At 40.9% G+C, this 17,854-nt stretch overlaps 1 protein-coding gene across 1 annotated transcript in view; it reads right to left on the reverse strand.

The window, feature by feature from the left end:
- The window catches only part of syt12 (synaptotagmin XII), a 55,393-nt gene extending 43,285 nt beyond the window's left edge, over positions 1 to 12,108 (reverse strand). The window contains exons 1-3 of the mRNA XM_061912056.1: positions 11,918 to 12,108; positions 2,521 to 2,581; positions 415 to 608 (exon numbers count right to left, since the gene is read on the reverse strand). Coding sequence (XP_061768040.1) covers positions 415 to 608; positions 2,521 to 2,566 — 240 coding nt within the window. The 5' untranslated portion in view covers positions 2,567 to 2,581; positions 11,918 to 12,108. The remainder of the gene's footprint in view (positions 1 to 414; positions 609 to 2,520; positions 2,582 to 11,917) is intronic.
- Positions 12,109 to 17,854: the final 5,746 nt, after the last annotated feature.

Below are 17,854 nucleotides of genomic sequence, written 5' to 3' on the forward strand. Positions count from 1 at the left end.
TCAATCAATCGGATCAATTACCGTATTTCCTTGAATTTCCGCAGGGCATATAGTATGCGCCTGCCTTGAATTACTGCCGGGACAAACTCGCTTCCCAAAAAAATTAGCGCATGCTTAGTATTACCGCCTGGTCAAACTCGTGACGTCACGAGTGAAATGGAGGAGGCTGATTTCAATACCGGTAATTTGAAATCGCATAAAGGGAAGAAGATCAAGAGCTATTCAGTAGGATTTAAGGTCCAAGCTTACATCACACTCAAATTTTTACTGCATGCCTTTGGTAAGTGCCGGAGTGAGAAGAGGTTTTAAAATAATTAGCGCATGCTTACTTTTACCGCATGCCTCTGGTAAGCAAGTCACGGAAAATACGATACTTGTTATTTTAGTTTGTGCTGATAAAAAGTAAATAAATACCTTCTGTCGAACTTCTGAGAAAGACGTTCCGTATTTTTCCTGCAGATATCTGTAGTCAAAGTTGGGGAAGGGCGACGGCGCTGGGAAGGTTCCAGACTTCCACAGCTTCCAGATGTTCAGGCCGGCCGCGGCCAGCAGCACCACAAAGCCAAACAGGTAGATGCCCACCTCCCAGCCCGCCGGGTTACGCACCACTGAAAGGAGGATAAATTCTGTTTTTTTCAGTCGTCACTTAACAACTTTCAGTACATGGAAGCGACCAGCAGGGGGAGCAAGCTGTTTCGGCCCAACTAGTTTACTCCCAAAACGGGTTGCAAGAGAAGACGTAACATCAGAGCAAAATCTGGTGTGTATCTAAAAAAAAAAAAAAAGAAATCTGCTGGGAAGAGAATGGCAGCCAAAGTTAGCATCCTTACTCTGTTAAAAAAAAAAAAAAAAAAAGTGCTGCCCTCTACTGGCAGTTGTTTCTGATGTTATTTGTTTCAAGTCTGCCAGTCAGCTCACATTCACTTCCCAGTTGGCTCTCAACAAACAGAACGCAGCATAAAACCCGACTGCTAGGAAGCGCTTTTATTTCAGGGGTGAGAATTATTCTGAAATTAGCATTTTAAGTGCAAGTGCTGAAAGATACAACCATCCCATATCCTGTTTGATGTTAATTCTGTTCCCTTAAAATCTCACTGTTTGTAACAGTTTAGAACAGGGGTCTCAGACACGCGGCCTGCGGGCCAATTGCGGCCCGCGAGATGTTATTTTGCGGCCCCCACCTTAATATGGAAGTTCAATGTTAGTGCGGCCCGCAAGTTTTATATGAATTGCGCTTGACAGCGTTGTGTTATTTGGGTCCAAAATGGCTCTTTCAACGTTCTGGGTTGCCTACCCCTGCGTTAGTGGAAAAGCGGCAAATGAGTGAAAGCGACAGAGACGTTGCCATGGAGACAAGGTTTTTTTTTTTACGCACCGCGACACCTGTCCGTCAGTAATACGTCTCCGATAACCTGGACTTGTTTTTTTTTTTTTTTATTTGCATTGCCTCACATTTCTTTATTCTCATTTTGTTCATTTATATTTTGATTTTATTTTGTGTTGAAAATAATAATAAAAAACATTTAAAAATATTTTATTTTAAGAAATATTTTATTTTAAGAAATATTTTCTTGCGACCCAGCCTCACCCAGACTCTGCATCCAGTGGTCCCCAGGCAAATTGAGTTTGAGACCCCTGGTTTAGAATGACTGTGATGCTAATTGTAGGAATTTTAAATAATTTATTTGTAAATTATGGTGGAAAATAAGTATTTGGTCAACCATTCAAAGCTCTCACTGATGGAAGGAGGTTTTGGCTCAAAATCTCACGATACATGGCCCCATTCATTCTTTCCTTAACACGGATCAATCGTCCTGTCCCCTTAGCAGAAAAACAGCCCCAAAGCATGATGTTTCCACCCCCATGCTTCACAGTAGGTGTGGTGTTCTTGGGATGCAACTCACTATTCTTCTTTCTCCAAACACGACGAGTTGAGTTTATACCAAAAAGTTCTATTTTGGTTTCATCTGACCACATGACATTCTCCCAATCCTCTGCTGTATCATCCATGTATCCATTTTGGTATCAACTCAACTGGTGGTGTTTGGAGGAAGAAGAATACTGAGTTGCATCCCAAGAACACCACACCTACTGTGAAGCATGGGGGTGGAAACATCATGCTTTGGGGCTGTTTTTCTGCTAAGGGGACAGGACGATTGATCCGTGTTAAGGAAAGAATGAATGGGGCCATGTATCCTGAGATTTGGAGCCAAAACCTCCTTCCATCAGTGAGAGCTTTGAATGCTTGACCAAATACTTATTTTCCACCATCATTTACAAATACATTCTTTAAAATTCCTCTCCAAGGTTTCTCATAGTCATCATTGTCACCGACGTCCCACTGGCTGTGAGTTTTCCTTGCCCTTATGTGGGCTCTACCTGAGGATGTCGTAGTGGTTTGTGTTGTGGTTTGTGCAGCCCTTTGAGACACTGGTGGTTTAAGGCTGTGTAAATAATCATTGATTGATTGACCGCAAATGTTTTTTTATGTGTACTTTTTTTCAGTTGTTGTCCACTCACCACTCAGATGGTAGTCTGCAATCTCGCCACTCGGAGGCGAGGACATGGTGCAGCAGCCAGCCTGCGAATGAAGAAGATGGAGAAGCGCAGGTAAGACTTTGTTACCGCTAACACATGTTGCTGGTGATGCTGCAGGAAGAAACCCAGGCATCTGTTGACAAAATGTAACTCGGGTTCAAGTCACGATTCAGATGTGATGACTTTTTAAGAGCCAGTGAAGAACATTACACTGTCTGGCCTTAACCATTGCAGTGTGACTCAGAGCTCCCCTAAGACAACCCCCACCGGCCGCCTACTGGAATCTTTGTGTATCACAGCAGCTTGGGGGAAACCCGAGCATTGCCCTAATGATGGGAGGGGGAGTTAATGGGGGGGGCTTGCAGACAAATGGAAGTGGCTGACGCAGTGCAGAATCCTGCTGGAACGCCAGCTCCGCCCCCCTCACCAGGGGCTCCACCTCCCCGCCTGCCTTTATCCCTGTGTGTGTGTGCGTGTGTGTGTGTGTGTGTGTGTGTGTGTGTGTGTGTGTGTGTGTGTGTGTGTGTGTCTGCAGGTGCTAACAACACATTGTATCTTTCCATCAGTGTTGTTGGATGCTGTGATGTTTTTTTTTTTTTATTGAAATAAAACATACTAATATTCAGACTTTACAACAAAAATGAAAGCTTCCCTCAATTAACCGGAACTCCCCTGTGCAGGCAGCACTCGTGCAGCCCGGGACCGTGAGATTACGACCACCACTTGAGGCAGGTGGTAACGCACCACGTTTAGTCTGTTATATTTACTTCAGTAAGTTTTTGGATCAACATTACTTGTCAGTTTTAATGCAACACACTTTTTACTATTACATGAGTATTTTTGTGAGGGGGAAAAAAATACTGGCGTACTTTTACTCCGTTACATTGAGTTTCATTCCGATCGTTACATTTACTTACATTATTATTATATTTATTTATCATCATCTGTTGCAGTGATTCTAAAACTTATTTTTGCCAAGTACCACCTCAGAAAAGACTTTGCTCTCCAAGTACCACCATAATGACCTACATTGAAATGTAGTAGCATTGTGTTTAAGTATAGGAAAATAAAACAGTAATTATATATATATATATATATATATATATATATATATATATATATATATATATATATGGCTACAATTCACTGAAAGTCAAGTGTTTCTTATATATATATATATATATATATATATATATATATATATACATACATATATACACATATATACATACATATAAATACATATATATACATACATATTTATACATATATATATACAAACCCCATTTCCATATGACTTGGGAAATTGTGTTGGATGTAAATATAAACGGAATACAATGATTTGCAAATTATTTTCGACCCATATTCAATTGAATGCAAATAATAATTAACTTAGAATTTCATGGCTGCAACATGTGCCAAAGTAGTTGGGAAAGGGCATGTTCACCACTGTGTTACATCACCTTTTCTTTTAACAACACTTAATAAACGTTTAGGAACTAAGGAAACTACAGTGGGGCAAAAAAGTATTTAGTCAGCCAGCGATTGTGCAAGTTCTCCCACTTCAAATGATGACAGAGGTCTGTCATTTTCATCATAGGTACACTTCAACTGTGAGAGACAGAATGTGAAGAAAAAATCCAGGAATTCACATTGTAGGAATTTTAAAGAAGTTATTTGTAAATTATGGTGTAAAATAAGTATTTGGTCAACCATTCAAAGCTCTCACTGATGGAAGGAGGTTTTGGCTCCAAATCTCAGGATACATGGCCCCATTCATTCTTTCCTTAACACGGATCAATCGTCCTGTCCCCTTAGCAGAAAAACAGCCCCAAAGCATGATGTTTCCACCCCCATGCTTCACAGTAGGTATGGTGTTCTTGGGATGCAACTCAGTATTCTTCTTCCTCCAAACATGACGAGTTGAGTTTATACCAAAAAGTTCTATTTTGGTTTCATCTGACCACATGACATTCTCCCAATCCTCTGCTGTATCATCCATGTATCCATTTTGGTATCAACTCAACTGGTGGTGTTTGGAGGAAGAAGAACACTGAGTTGCATCCCAAGAACACCATACCTACTGTGAAGCATGTAGGCGTTTCAGGATATTGTTGATGAATGGGTTTGGCTTTGCATACTAGAGTTTTAACTTGCACTTACAGATGTAGCGACCAACTGTAGTTACTGACAGTGGTTTTCTGAAGTGTTCCTAAGCCCACGTTGGGATATCCTTTACACACTGATGTCGGTTTTTGATGCAGTACCGCCTGAAGGCTCGGAGGTCACGGGCATTCAATGTTGGTTTTCAGCCTTGCAGTCATTTCTCCAGATTCTCTGAAACTTTTGATGATGTTACGGACTGTAGATGGCAAATTCCCTAAATTCCTTGCAATAGCTGGTGGAGAAATGTTGTTCTTAAACAATTTGCTCACGCATTTGTTCCCAAAATGGTGACCCTCGCCCCATCCTTGTTTGTGAATGACTGAGCATTTCATGGAAGCTGCTTTTATAGCCAAACATGGCACCCACCTGTTCCCAATTAGCCTGTTCACCTGTGGGATGTTCCAAATAAGTGTTTGATGAGCATTCCTCAACTTTCTCAGTCTTTTTTGCCACTTGTTCCAGATTTTTTTGAAACATCTTGCAGGCATCAAGTTCCAAATGAGCTAATATTTGCAAAAAAATAACAAAGCTTACCAGTTCGAACGTTCAGTATTTTGTCTATGCAGTCTATTCAGTTGAAAAGGATTTGAAAATCATTGTCTTCTGTTTTTATTTACAATTTACACAATGTTCCAACTTCACTGGTTTTGGCTTTTGTAGATCACAAGCAACTTGCCTACTAATAGTACGCGCTAATTTTCATTTCCACAGGCTGTTTAGCATGTGCTATTTGGATCTTAGTAGAACAGGCCCTTATGTTAGTGGTTTAAATAATGAGATATTCGTACAGAAAGTTGTGGTGTGAAAGAAAAATGTAATCAGATAAGCAAGTTAATGTTATTGCTTATGCTAACCGTCAGAAAAATTGTATGCAAATTATCAAAAAAATAGTTCTCTGATTTTCCATGCAGTGAACAGACAAGAGGCTGCCTTTGTTGCATCAAGCCAAGGGCTTGGAAAATTCTGCTGTGTACAGTGGGAGGAGACGGGAGGGGTTATCTATTTTGACCCAAGAACTGGCCAAGCTCGATCCAGGACCAGTCCAAGCCCGAGGCATCTTTTTCTTTTGTGTTAATATGACCGAAAACAATGGCTGTTCACATACCCCCCATTCCTTTAAAAACAGCTGTTGTTATGTAAACCGGGAAAGTCCAAATAAAAAGAGGTGGCGTGCAATCTTTCGCCAGAGCGTGCTGAGACACTGAACAAGATTACAGTGTCCGGGCGTCCCTCCTCAAATAGAGCCAAATTTAATTCTGTTTCTGTTTAATTCCTTGCTTCTTGTCTCGTTTAATAGATTTCATCAATGTTTGAACTTGACACAAACATATGTTTTAACTATAAAAAAAGACGAGATGTTAACTGGAATCAGGTGATAATAGGAGAATCGATATTTCCTAAATAGTCAAATTATTTATAATATAGTTTTTTTATTTTTAACTTTTGATTTGGAGTGCATGAAAAAGTGAAAAGGGAAACTTCTCTCTGCAAGGCCACGGTCCTTTAAAAACCCTTAGATTGTACAACACCACCGCCATGCAACCAATGTTTTAGTAGAGGAAAATGTTAGAATAATCATATATTTATAATATCACACAAACTTTAGTATGCTTAAAGTCCGTTGCTATAGTTATTAGCTATTGTGCTCAAGTTAGACTTTTGAATCCATGCAAGGACGAAAATTCTTGTCTGATGGGCGGCCTCAGCTGCAGATGTTATCATTGTTTTAGCTTACTAACAGCCGAGGACTTCAAGGACCTCAACGAATATAAGACGACAGCACGCAGACGAAGCAGAGAAAAGGCAAAATCACAAGGCCGCTGACAGCCGAGGACTTCAAGGACCTCAACGCAGATAAGACGACAGCACGCAGACGAAGCAGAGACAAGGCGAAATCACAAGGCCGCTGACAGCCGAGGACTTCAGGGACCTCAACGCAGATAAGACGACAGCACGCAGACGAAGCAGAGAAAAGGCGAAATCACAAGGCCGCTGACAGCCGAGGACGTCAAGGACCTCAACGCAAATAAGAAGACAGCACGCAGACGAAGCAGAGAAAAGGCGAAATCACAAGGCCGCTAACAGCCGAGGACTTCAAGGACCTTAACGCAGATAAGAAGACAGCACGCAGACGAAGCAGAGAAAAGGCGAAATCACAAGGCCGCTGACAGCCGAGGACGTCAAGGACCTCAACGCAGATAAGACGACAGCACACAGACGAAGCAGAGAAAAGGCGAAATCACAAGGCCGCTAACAGCCGAGGACTTCAAGGACCTCAACGAAGATAAGACGACAGCACGCAGACGAAGCAGAGAAAAGGCGAAATCACAAGGCCGCTAACAGCTGAGGACTTCAAGGACCTCAACGCAGATAAGACGACAGCACGCAGACGAAGCAGAGAAAAGGCAAAATCACAAGGCCGCTGACAGCCGAGGACTTCAAGGACCTCAACGCAGATAAGACGACAGCACGCAGACGAAGCAGAGAAAAGGCGAAATCACAAGGCCGCTGACAGCCGAGGACTTCAAGGACCTCAACGCAGATAAGACGACAGCACACAGACGAAGCAGAGACAAGGCGAAATCACAAGGCAAATAACAGCCGAGGACGTCAAGGACCTCAACGAAGATAAGACGACAGCACGCAGACGAAGCAGAGAAAAGGCGAAATCACAAGGCCGCTAACAGCCGAGGACTTCAAGGACCTCAACGCAGATAAGACGACGGCACGCAGACGAAGCAGAGAAAAGGCAAAATCACAAGGCCGCTGACAGCCGAGGACTTCAAGGACCTCAACGCAGATAAGACGACAGCACGCAGACGAAGCAGAGAGAAGGCGAAATCACAAGGCAAATAACAGCCGAGGACTTCAAGGACCTCAATGCAGATAAGACGACAGCACACAGACGAAGCAGAGAAAGGGCGAAATCACAAGGCCGCTGACAGCCGAGGACGTCAAGGACCTCAACGAAGATAAGACGACAGCACACAGACGAAGCAGAGAAAGGGCGAAATCACAAGGCCGCTGACAGCCGAGGACGTCAAGGACCTCAACGAAGATAAGACGACAGCACACAGACGAAGCAGAGAAAAGGCGAAATCACAAGGCCGCTGACAGCCGAGGACTTCAAGGACCTCAACGCAGATAAGACGACAGCACGCAGACGAAGCAGAGAAAAGGCAAAACCACAATGCTGCTGACAGCCGAAGACTTCAAGGACCTCAACGCAGATAAGACGACAGCACGCAGACGAAGCAGAGAAAAGGCGAAATCACAAGGCAAATAACAGCCGAGGACTTCAAGGACCTCAATGCAGATAAGACGACAACACGCAGACGAAGCAGAGACAAGGCGAAATCACAAGGACGCTAACAGCCGAGGACTTCAAGGACCTCAACGCAGATAAGATGACAGCACGCAGACGAAGCAGAGACAAGGCGAAATGACAAGGCCCCCAGCACATTCCGTCACGTATTGTGCGTACTGGACCTGCTTTGCATAATATATGTGACCACTCCTTTTAGAGGCGGCCTCAGTGATGTTTACTATGGAAACTCCTGAATAAATAGAGGGACGCTGGAGCTGAACGTTAGAGCGCAGGGCGAGACTGTGACTAAGTGTGCAGCTCCATGCGTTCTCCTCATGAGTTAAATAGAACTCTGTCTCTGCATGGTTCCTTGCTTATTGTCTGATTAATAGATGTCATCAGTGTTGGAACCTGACAACTGCTGAGTCAGCACTATTGGCGCTGATGAGGTGGTTGTAAATAAAAGTACAACATATTAACAAACATGCATGACTTCCACGCCGACATTTTAAAGCGCATGCAGAGCTCGACAACGCTGTAAAAGCCAATGTTTTCTGACCCACCCGGTGACTTCTGTATAGGAGACTGCAGTAATTTGTGCTTTATACAATTCATATAGACCAGGGGTGCCCATTACGTCGATCGCGAGCTACCAGTCGACCGCGGGGGGTGTGTCAGTCCATCTCCAGCCAGGCTTTTAAAAAAAATAGACCTAAAAATGAGTGATCATCAATCTTCACCAAGACGTCACTTAAATGACATTCACGGTACCGGAGGGTCTTGTGAGATGACGCTGGCTGCTGCAAGATCATTATTATGAAAATATGACCGAGAGGAAGGCCAGAAACACTTTTTATTTCAACAGACTCTCGCGCCGTACCTTCCGTCAAAACTCTAAAGGCCGACTGCACATTCCCTATCTTCACAATAAAAGCCCTGCTTCATGCTGCCTGCGCTAACTAAATACAGAGTCTCGGAAAACTGGCGTGCACAAGCGATCCCTCAGAAAGCTGGCGTGCACATCACTTGTGCACGCCAGCTTTCTGAGACTCTTATTTAGTTAGCGCAGGCAGCATGAAGCAGGGCTTTTATTGTGAAGATAGGAAATGTGCAGTCGGCCTTTAGAGTTTTGACGGAAGGTACGGCGCGAGAGTCTGTTGAAATAAAAAGTGTTTCTCGCCTTCCTCTCTGTCATTTTTTCCTAATAATGAACTGGCAGCAGCCAGCGTCATCTCACAAGACCCTCGGGTGCCGTGAATGTCAATCAAGCAAGCTACGGAATTTGCCGCCAATGTTTTTCTTGTAAAGTGTATGGAAGCTGGATGAATTAGATGCCAAAAACCAACCACTTTCATGTGGTATTGTACAGAAAGGACAACTTTTTTTCTCCTCCATTTGAAAATGTGGGCGTTATCATCATTACTGTCTGATTCCAATCAATGCAAGTCATCAGAATCAGGTAATACACCAACTTATATTCTTGTCTTTGTGAAAGAAAGACATCTATATGTGTTACACATGCTTGTATTATCATTAAACACATTTAACTTGTTTACAAAAATGTCTCTTTCATAAATAAATAAATATAAATGATATATATAAATGAGGTAGATCCCCTCCAGTTGGTCAATTGAAAAGTAGCTCGCCTGCAGAAAAAGTGTGGGCACCCCTGATATAGAGTCATACCAAAGACTATAAAAACATGGGACCCATTACTTCCCTGTTTGGCAATTAGCATCAGGGGTTGGAATTGGGGGTTAAATCACCATAAATGATTCCCGGGCGCGGCACCACTGCTGCCCACTGCTCCCCTCACCTCCCAGGGGGTGATGAAGGGGATTGGTCAAATGCAGAGGACAAATTTCACCACACCTGGTGTGTGTGTGACAATTATTGGTACCTTAAAGTCCTACTTACACCCACTACTAGCGACCACTCAGTCTGATAGTTTATATATCAATGATGAAATATTAACATTGCAACACATGACAATACGGCCGGTTTAGTTTACTAAATTGCAATTTTAAATTTCCCCTCTAAGTGTCCTGTTGAAAATGACACGTATGATGACGCTTGCGTTTGACGTCACAGGTTGTAGCGGACATTATTTTCCAGCCCGATCCAAGCTATAAGTAGTCTGCTTTAATCGCATAATTACACAGTATTCTGGACTTCTGTGTTGCTGAATCTTTGGCAATTTGTTCAATTAATAATGGAGAAGTCAAAGTAGAAAGATGGAGGTGGGAAGCCTTTAGCCTTTAGCCACACAAACACACAGTGATTCCTTGTTTAAAATTCCCGAAGGTGAAGCTGTAAGGACTGTTTGGGATCGTGGTGTCGGTTTCGATTCCCTCGAGGATGCGTTGACGTGAACACAACAAAGGTAAGATCTTAAAATATTTATTTAACAAAAAGAGAGCTCTGAACAGAAATACTGGAGCTAATAAAAAGGCAAACCAAAAACGCTAGTATAAAAACTAGGAAATACAAACAGAAAACTAAACTTGGCATGAAAGCACAAACATGTAAAAACAGAAACAATTAGCATGTGAGCTAAGAAAAGACAGGTGGCTTAGCATATGAGCTAGCGAGAATAAACGTAGAAAAAAGTAGCAGTCGTCACTTGTTGCATGAGAGCAAATTATGAACCCAGACTGCATGAACAGAAAAGGCTGGCTTAAATAGGAGGGTGATAATTAGTAGCAGGTGTGCGGGGCGAGACTAGCAGGTGGACTGACGAGTGACCATGGTGACAAAGCAAACAGGAAATAAGGAGTCGGAGAAATATACAAAATGGAAAAATAAACAGTGTAGATCTGAGCAGCGGATTGCAACAAAAGCTTTACTATGGAACAGAGCGGTCAAGCGAACATGGTTCTCTACCACATGTCAACCGGCAGTAGACATGAGCGGAGCTTGCGTCCTCATGCAGCTGTGTGGCTTCCCTCAGAGACACTGGCGGTCACCACACCAGTGGCCACACCCCTCCGACTGTCAGGTACCATATAATCCCACTACAACAATAGTAACACAATAAGCAGATAAAGGATTTTCCAGAATTATCCTAGTAAATGTGTCTAAAAACATCTGAATCAATCCCACTCACCCTCGCCTTCTTTTTCTTTTTTCTCGTCCTTCACTCTCACTATCCTCATCAACGAATCTTTCATCCTCGCTCAAGTTAATGGGGAAATTGTCGCTTTCTCGGTCCGAATTGCTCTAGCTGCTGTTGGCCATGATTGTAAACAATGTTCAGATGTGAAGAGCTCCACAACCCGTGACGTCACGCGCACATCGTCTGCTACTTCCGGTACAGGCAAGGCTTTTTTATTAGCGACCAAAAGTTGCGAACTTTATCGTGGATGTTCTCTACTAAATCCTTTCAGCAAAACCATGGCAATATCGCAAAATGATGAAGTATGACACATAGAATGGAGCTGCTATCCCCGTTTAAATAAGAACATCTCATTTCAGTAGGCCTTTAACTTAACTTAATATAGGCAGTTCATAGCAGCAGTACACATAAAAGTCCACTAGGTGGCAAATGACAAACATTCCCATTACGTGTCCACGAAGAATGAGTTATTTTTTGAGTTTGTATTCACTTTTTCCGTGCAAGTCGACTCCGAATGTCAAACCTGAAGCCGCAAGATAACTTTTACGTTGGCCACGGCTTGACCCTGGAACGGATTATTGCCCTTCTTTCCTGTGTTTATTTGAGGTTTGAAGACTTCACCACGTCACCAGGGCAGGAAATATAGAAGCTCGTGAAGAAGCAAGTGGTTTCTGCAGAAAGTCCATGCCGGATCAATACAGGACCGATACCGGATCGATACTGGACCACGTGCACCGAGCAAAACATCCCAGCCCCCCCACATTCTTGCACGCCAGAAACATCTTTCTTACCGTCGACAATCACGCCGCTCTCCTTTCTCGTCTCTTCAGGCGTCGCTCTCCATCCCGCAGGACGATGAACAGGAAGATGAGGAAGGAGAAAGAGAAACGCTTGGAGGCTGCAGAAGAAGAAGAAGAAGAAGAAGATGATGATGATGGAGGGATGAAGCTTTTGCCGCAGCTCGCTGGAGTCTGCAAGGAAAAGATGCTGCTGAAGGCATAAAAAATCCCCCCACCCACCCACCCCCCTCCTTGCTGACACACACACACACACACACACACACACACACACACACACACAAGGAAGGAGCTCATCCAATCAGTTTTCCACGTGAAGCAATCACATTTATTCTCTGGAAGACAAAAAGCAGCAGCAAGTAAGACAGTGTCAAATTACATTATCCATCCATCCATCAATTTCCTACCGCTTGTCCCTTTCGGGGTGGCGATCTCAGCTGCTAACGATATTGATTTATTTCAATTAAGTTAAGTCCAAACAAATGTAATTTAAAGGGCATGTTTTTAACACTTAAATTTAAATGTATTTTAAAGGGACTTTTAATTTTGAGGCTATTTTAAAGTACTTCCTCAGTACTTTAGTACACAAAATTAAATTGGTAAAGTTTTAATGTTTTCACAACAGTTGAGATTTCAAGAGACTAGTTGTTTACAAAAATACACGAAAAGAAATGCCAGGTTGTGTTTACGTACGTTGTCAAAATGTACTTGAAAATCTGTCAATATTTACTTTATAATTATTGATAGTAATATTTGGTCTAAGCCATAGATGGCAAAGTCTGTGGATGATATTTGATTAGTATTAGAACAGGCCCACAGGCCACAGCCGCCTGCTGCTGTTTTGCACACACCGATAGTCCATTAGTGTTGGCGCTAGGAATTTTTTCAAAATGGGACCCCATTAAGTCATAAAAATGGGGTCCCATAGTACATTTTTGGGGTCCCACTTTTTTGTAAGCATTTTGAAAACAAATGATAAATGTATGCATTATCCTGTTATAGCTCACATTCTTTATTTTGTTTTGAAAAACGTTGTCTTAAATGTTACTTAATTCATTAAAAAAAAATACAATACAATTTTTAATTTTTTTATGCAAATGTAAATGTATTCAGTTGGAAATTTTCAGCCACTTTCTTCTTTCCTTCATAGATCTGAACTTTAAAGCTGCCGGTATTTTTTTCTATATTTTCATTTTTTAGAACGTGTTTGTTCTATTTTGGGCCAATTTGATTGATTGATTTGATTGATACTTTTATTAGTAGATTGCACAGTACAGTACATATTCCCTACAATTGAACACTAAATGGTAACACCCCAATAAGTTTTTTAACTTGTTTAAGTCGGGGTCCACGTTAATCAATTCATGGCAATTCATCCAAAGTAAGACAAAAAAAACAACAATCTGAAGTTGTTTTTCTTTTTTATTTTGTTTTAATGCCATGATTTGTGCACAGATTTTCCTCCACGCGGCCCCTGAGCTAAGATGAGTTTGACACCCCTGATAATAAAAGCATCGATGCAGTCTCTTTTGATATATTTGTCAGAGTTTGTTGGTGACGAACCCCAAGGTGCAGAGAAGGAGGCAGGCATTTTGCAGGTAAACACGTTTTAAATAAAATAATAGAATAAAAACAAACAAAAGGGTACTAACAAAGGACGCGCACGTGGGCGGATAACAAACTAAGGGAGCTAGCATGGGAGCTAGAAAACAAAAAGGGTCTAGCGAGGAGGCTAGCGGGTAGCGAGCAGGAAAACAGACGTCATAACGTGTAGTACAAAACAAACTGGAATCAGGGAACAAAGAACAGTAAGCTACAAACATCTAACGGATATACTGTAGCTCACCACTACGCTGCAAATACAAGGCACGACACGGCACGACAGGAGCGACAAGAGCGACATCGACAAGACAATAATCCAGCACTGACTGGAGGAACAAAGCAGGTAAAATAGGAGTGGGCTGATTGACACCAGGTGTGGCCAGGTGCCAATCAGCCGCATCTGAGGGGAAAACAGCGCACAGGGAAAAAAAACAGGAAACAGACAAAATAAGAGCGCTGAAAGGACCTAAAAACAGGAAATATTAAAACCAAACAAACTGTCAGTGGCAAGCCTGACAATATTAATTTAATGTTCTTACAAAAAGTCGTTTCATTTGTGTCATCAATACTCCTATCAAGATAGATAATAAAGAACAATAATGCTAGAAAATAAGGGACAGCAATTTAAAGATTATAGTTACTAATCATATCTAATTTGTGGAAGAAAAAAAAAAGAATTATTTTAGATGTTTTTATGCTTTTGCACAAAAAAGGCAAACTTCTCTTTGCAGTAAAGTGTACAATAAAATACTTATTTTACTTTATTAAAAGCTTTTAAATGATTTATAAAAAATAATTCTTAATTTTTTTTTACTTTATTAAAAGCTTTCAGATGATTTATTGATGCTGCCTGAACCCGTGCGGCTACTGTACTGCCATAAAAAGGGAAGTTACTGTAGATGGATTTTGCACAGTCATCAAATCCTACTATAAAGAAATCATTCAGTGATTTATTGGCCACCATTTGTAAAACAACTTTTACATGTTGCAGGTCTGCTGTGACTTCCTTTGAGGAGATCATTGATTCAGCAGCGACTTCCAATCAACTAATGAACCTTCTTTCAGAGGAGTTGACAATAATGTGACCAAGCCAACATTGCGAGTTTGGAACATAAAGTTAAAAAAAAGAGGGAACAATACCAACAAGATCATTAAAAAAAATTTTTTTTTTAAATACATTAGGTCTTTTGATTAAAAAAAAAAAGTGCAGCTTGTGAAATGGTGCAACATTGCTTTTTGAATGGCTCCATCTAGTGGTCAAACTGGTGTACTTCCTATACATTAGTTTGATCCCATTTCAACACAAAAAACACTTATGAGCTGTAAGTACATATACTGAATAAGGGATGTTAAAATGATTAAAAAAAAATAACTTTAAAGATATTATTTCAACACAAAAAACACGTATGAGCTGTTAGTACACATACTGAGTATAGGATGTTAAAATGATTCAAAAAACAAACATAAACTCTAAAGATCTTTTTTCTACACAAACACACTTATGAGCCATAAGTATATGTACTGAATATGGGACGTTCAAATGATTTAAACAAAAAAAAAACAACCTTTAAAGATCCTATTTCAACACAAAAAATTGTAATTTTCCTGAAGGAACTCTCCTGAAGGAATCAATAAAGTACTATCTATATACAAAAAACACGTATGAGCTGCAAGTACATATACTGAGTGTGGGAAGTTAAAATGATTTTAAAAAATTAACTTTAATGATCCTATTTCAACACAAAAAACACGTATGAGCTGCAAGTACATATACTGAGTATAGGACGTTAAAATGATTTAAAAAATAAACTTTAAAGATCCTATTTCAACACAAAAAAAAGTTATGAGCTGTAAGTACACATACTGAGTATAGCAGGTCAAAATGATACAAAAAAAAAACCTTAAAGATCCTATTTCAACACAAATACGTAAGAGCTGCAAGTACATATACTGAGTATGGGACGTCAAAATGATTAAAAAAAATAAAAAAAACCTTTAAAGATTCTATTTTAACGCAAAAAAAAACGTATGAGCTGCAAGTACACATACTGAGTATGGGACGTTAAAATTATTTTTTTTAAATACCTTTAAAGATCCTATTTTAACCTAAAGAACACGTATGAGCTGCAAGTACATATATTGAGTATAGGACGTTAAAATTATTTAAAAAATAAACTTTAAGATCCTATTTCAACACAAAAAACAGTTATGAGCTGCAAGTACATGTACTGAGTATGGGACGTTAAAATGCTGCAATGAGATGGCGACTTGTCCAGGGTGTACCCCCTCTTCCGCCTGAATACAGCTGAGGTAGGATCCAGCGACCCCCTGCGACCCCAAAAGGGACAAGCGGTAGAAAATAGATGGGATGTTAAAAATGATTACAAAAAACACCTTTCAAAAAGTTGTTAGAATTTAAGGATTTAAGTTGCTAGATCGTGTAGAGTTGTAACCCAGCTGTAGAAAGTAGAAAGTAGAGTTGTAACCCAGCTGTAGAAAGTAGAAAGTAGAGTTGTAACCCAGCTGTAGAAAGTAGAAAGTAGAGTTGTAACCCAGCTGTAGAAAGTAGAAAGTAGAGTTGTAACCCAGCTGTAGAAAGTAGAGTTGTAACCCAGCTGTAGAAAGTAGAGTTGTAACCCAGCTGTAGAAAGTAGAGTTGTAACCCAGCTGTAGAAAGTAGAGTTGTAACCCAGCTGTAGAAAGTAGAGTTGTAACCCAGCTGTAGAAAGTAGAAAGTAGAGTTGTAACCCAGCTGTAGAAAGTAGAAAGTAGAGTTGTAACCCAGCTGTAGAAAGTAGAAAGTAGAGTTGTAACCCAGCTGTAGAAAGTAGAAAGTAGAGTTGTAACCCAGCTGTAGAAAGTAGAAAGTAGAGTTGTAACCCAGCTGTAGAAAGTAGAAAGTAGAGTTGTAACCCAGCTGTAGAAAGTAGAAAGTAGAGTTGTAACCCAGCTGTAGAAAGTAGAAAGTAGAGTTGTAACCCAGCTGTAGAAAGTAGAAAGTAGAGTTGTAACCCAGCTGTAGAAAGTAGAAAGTAGAGTTGTAACCCAGCTGTAGAAAGTAGAGTTGTAACCCAGCTGTAGAAAGTAGAAAGTAGAGTTGTAACCCAGCTGTAGAAAGTAGAGTTGTAACCCAGCTGTAGAAAGTAGAGTTGTAACCCAGCTGTAGAAAGTAGAGTTGTAACCCAGCTGTAGAAAGTAGAGTTGTAACCCAGCTGTAGAAAGTAGAGTTGTAACCCAGCTGTAGAAAGTAGAAAGTAGAGTTGTAACCCAGCTGTAGAAAGTAGAAAGTAGAGTTGTAACCCAGCTGTAGAAAGTAGAAAGTAGAGTTGTAACCCAGCTGTAGAAAGTAGAAAGTAGAGTTGTAACCCAGCTGTAGAAAGTAGAAAGTAGAGTTGTAACCCAGCTGTAGAAAGTAGAAAGTAGAGTTGTAACCCAGCTGTAGAAAGTAGAAAGTAGAGTTGTAACCCAGCTGTAGAAAGTAGAAAGTAGAGTTGTAACCCAGCTGTAGAAAGTAGAAAGTAGAGTTGTAACCCAGCTGTAGAAAGTAGAAAGTAGAGTTGTAACCCAGCTGTAGAAAGTAGAGTTGTAACCCAGCTGTAGAAAGTAGAAAGTAGAGTTGTAACCCAGCTGTAGAAAGTAGAGTTGTAACCCAGCTGTAGAAAGTAGAGTTGTAACCCAGCTGTAGAAAGTAGAGTTGTAACCCAGCTGTAGAAAGTAGAGTTGTAACCCAGCTGTAGAAAGTAGAGTTGTAACCCAGCTGTAGAAAGTAGAAAGTAGAGTTGTAACCCAGCTGTAGAAAGTAGAAAGTAGAGTTGTAACCCAGCTGTAGAAAGTAGAAAGTAGAGTTGTAACCCAGCTGTAGAAAGTAGAAAGTAGAGTTGTAACCCAGCTGTAGAAAGTAGAAAGTAGAGTTGTAACCCAGCTGTAGAAAGTAGAAAGTAGAGTTGTAACCCAGCTGTAGAAAGTAGAAAGTAGAGTTGTAACCCAGCTGTAGAAAGTAGAAAGTAGAGTTGTAACCCAGCTGTAGAAAGTAGAAAGTAGAGTTGTAACCCAGCTGTAGAAAGTAGAGTTGTAACCCAGCTGTAGAAAGTAGAGTTGTAACCCAGCTGTAGAAAGTAGAGTTGTAACCCAGCTGTAGAAAGTAGAAAGTAGAGTTGTAACCCAGCTGTAGAAAGTAGAAAGTAGAGTTGTAACCCAGCTGTAGAAAGTAGAAAGTAGAGTTGTAACCCAGCTGTAGAAAGTAGAAAGTAGAGTTGTAACCCAGCTGTAGAAAGTAGAAAGTAGAGTTGTAACCCAGCTGTAGAAAGTAGAAAGTAGAGTTGTAACCCA

This window comes from Nerophis ophidion, linkage group LG10 (assembly GCF_033978795.1).
Source record: "Nerophis ophidion isolate RoL-2023_Sa linkage group LG10, RoL_Noph_v1.0, whole genome shotgun sequence".
NCBI classification, from domain to species: Eukaryota; Metazoa; Chordata; class Actinopteri; order Syngnathiformes; family Syngnathidae; genus Nerophis; species Nerophis ophidion.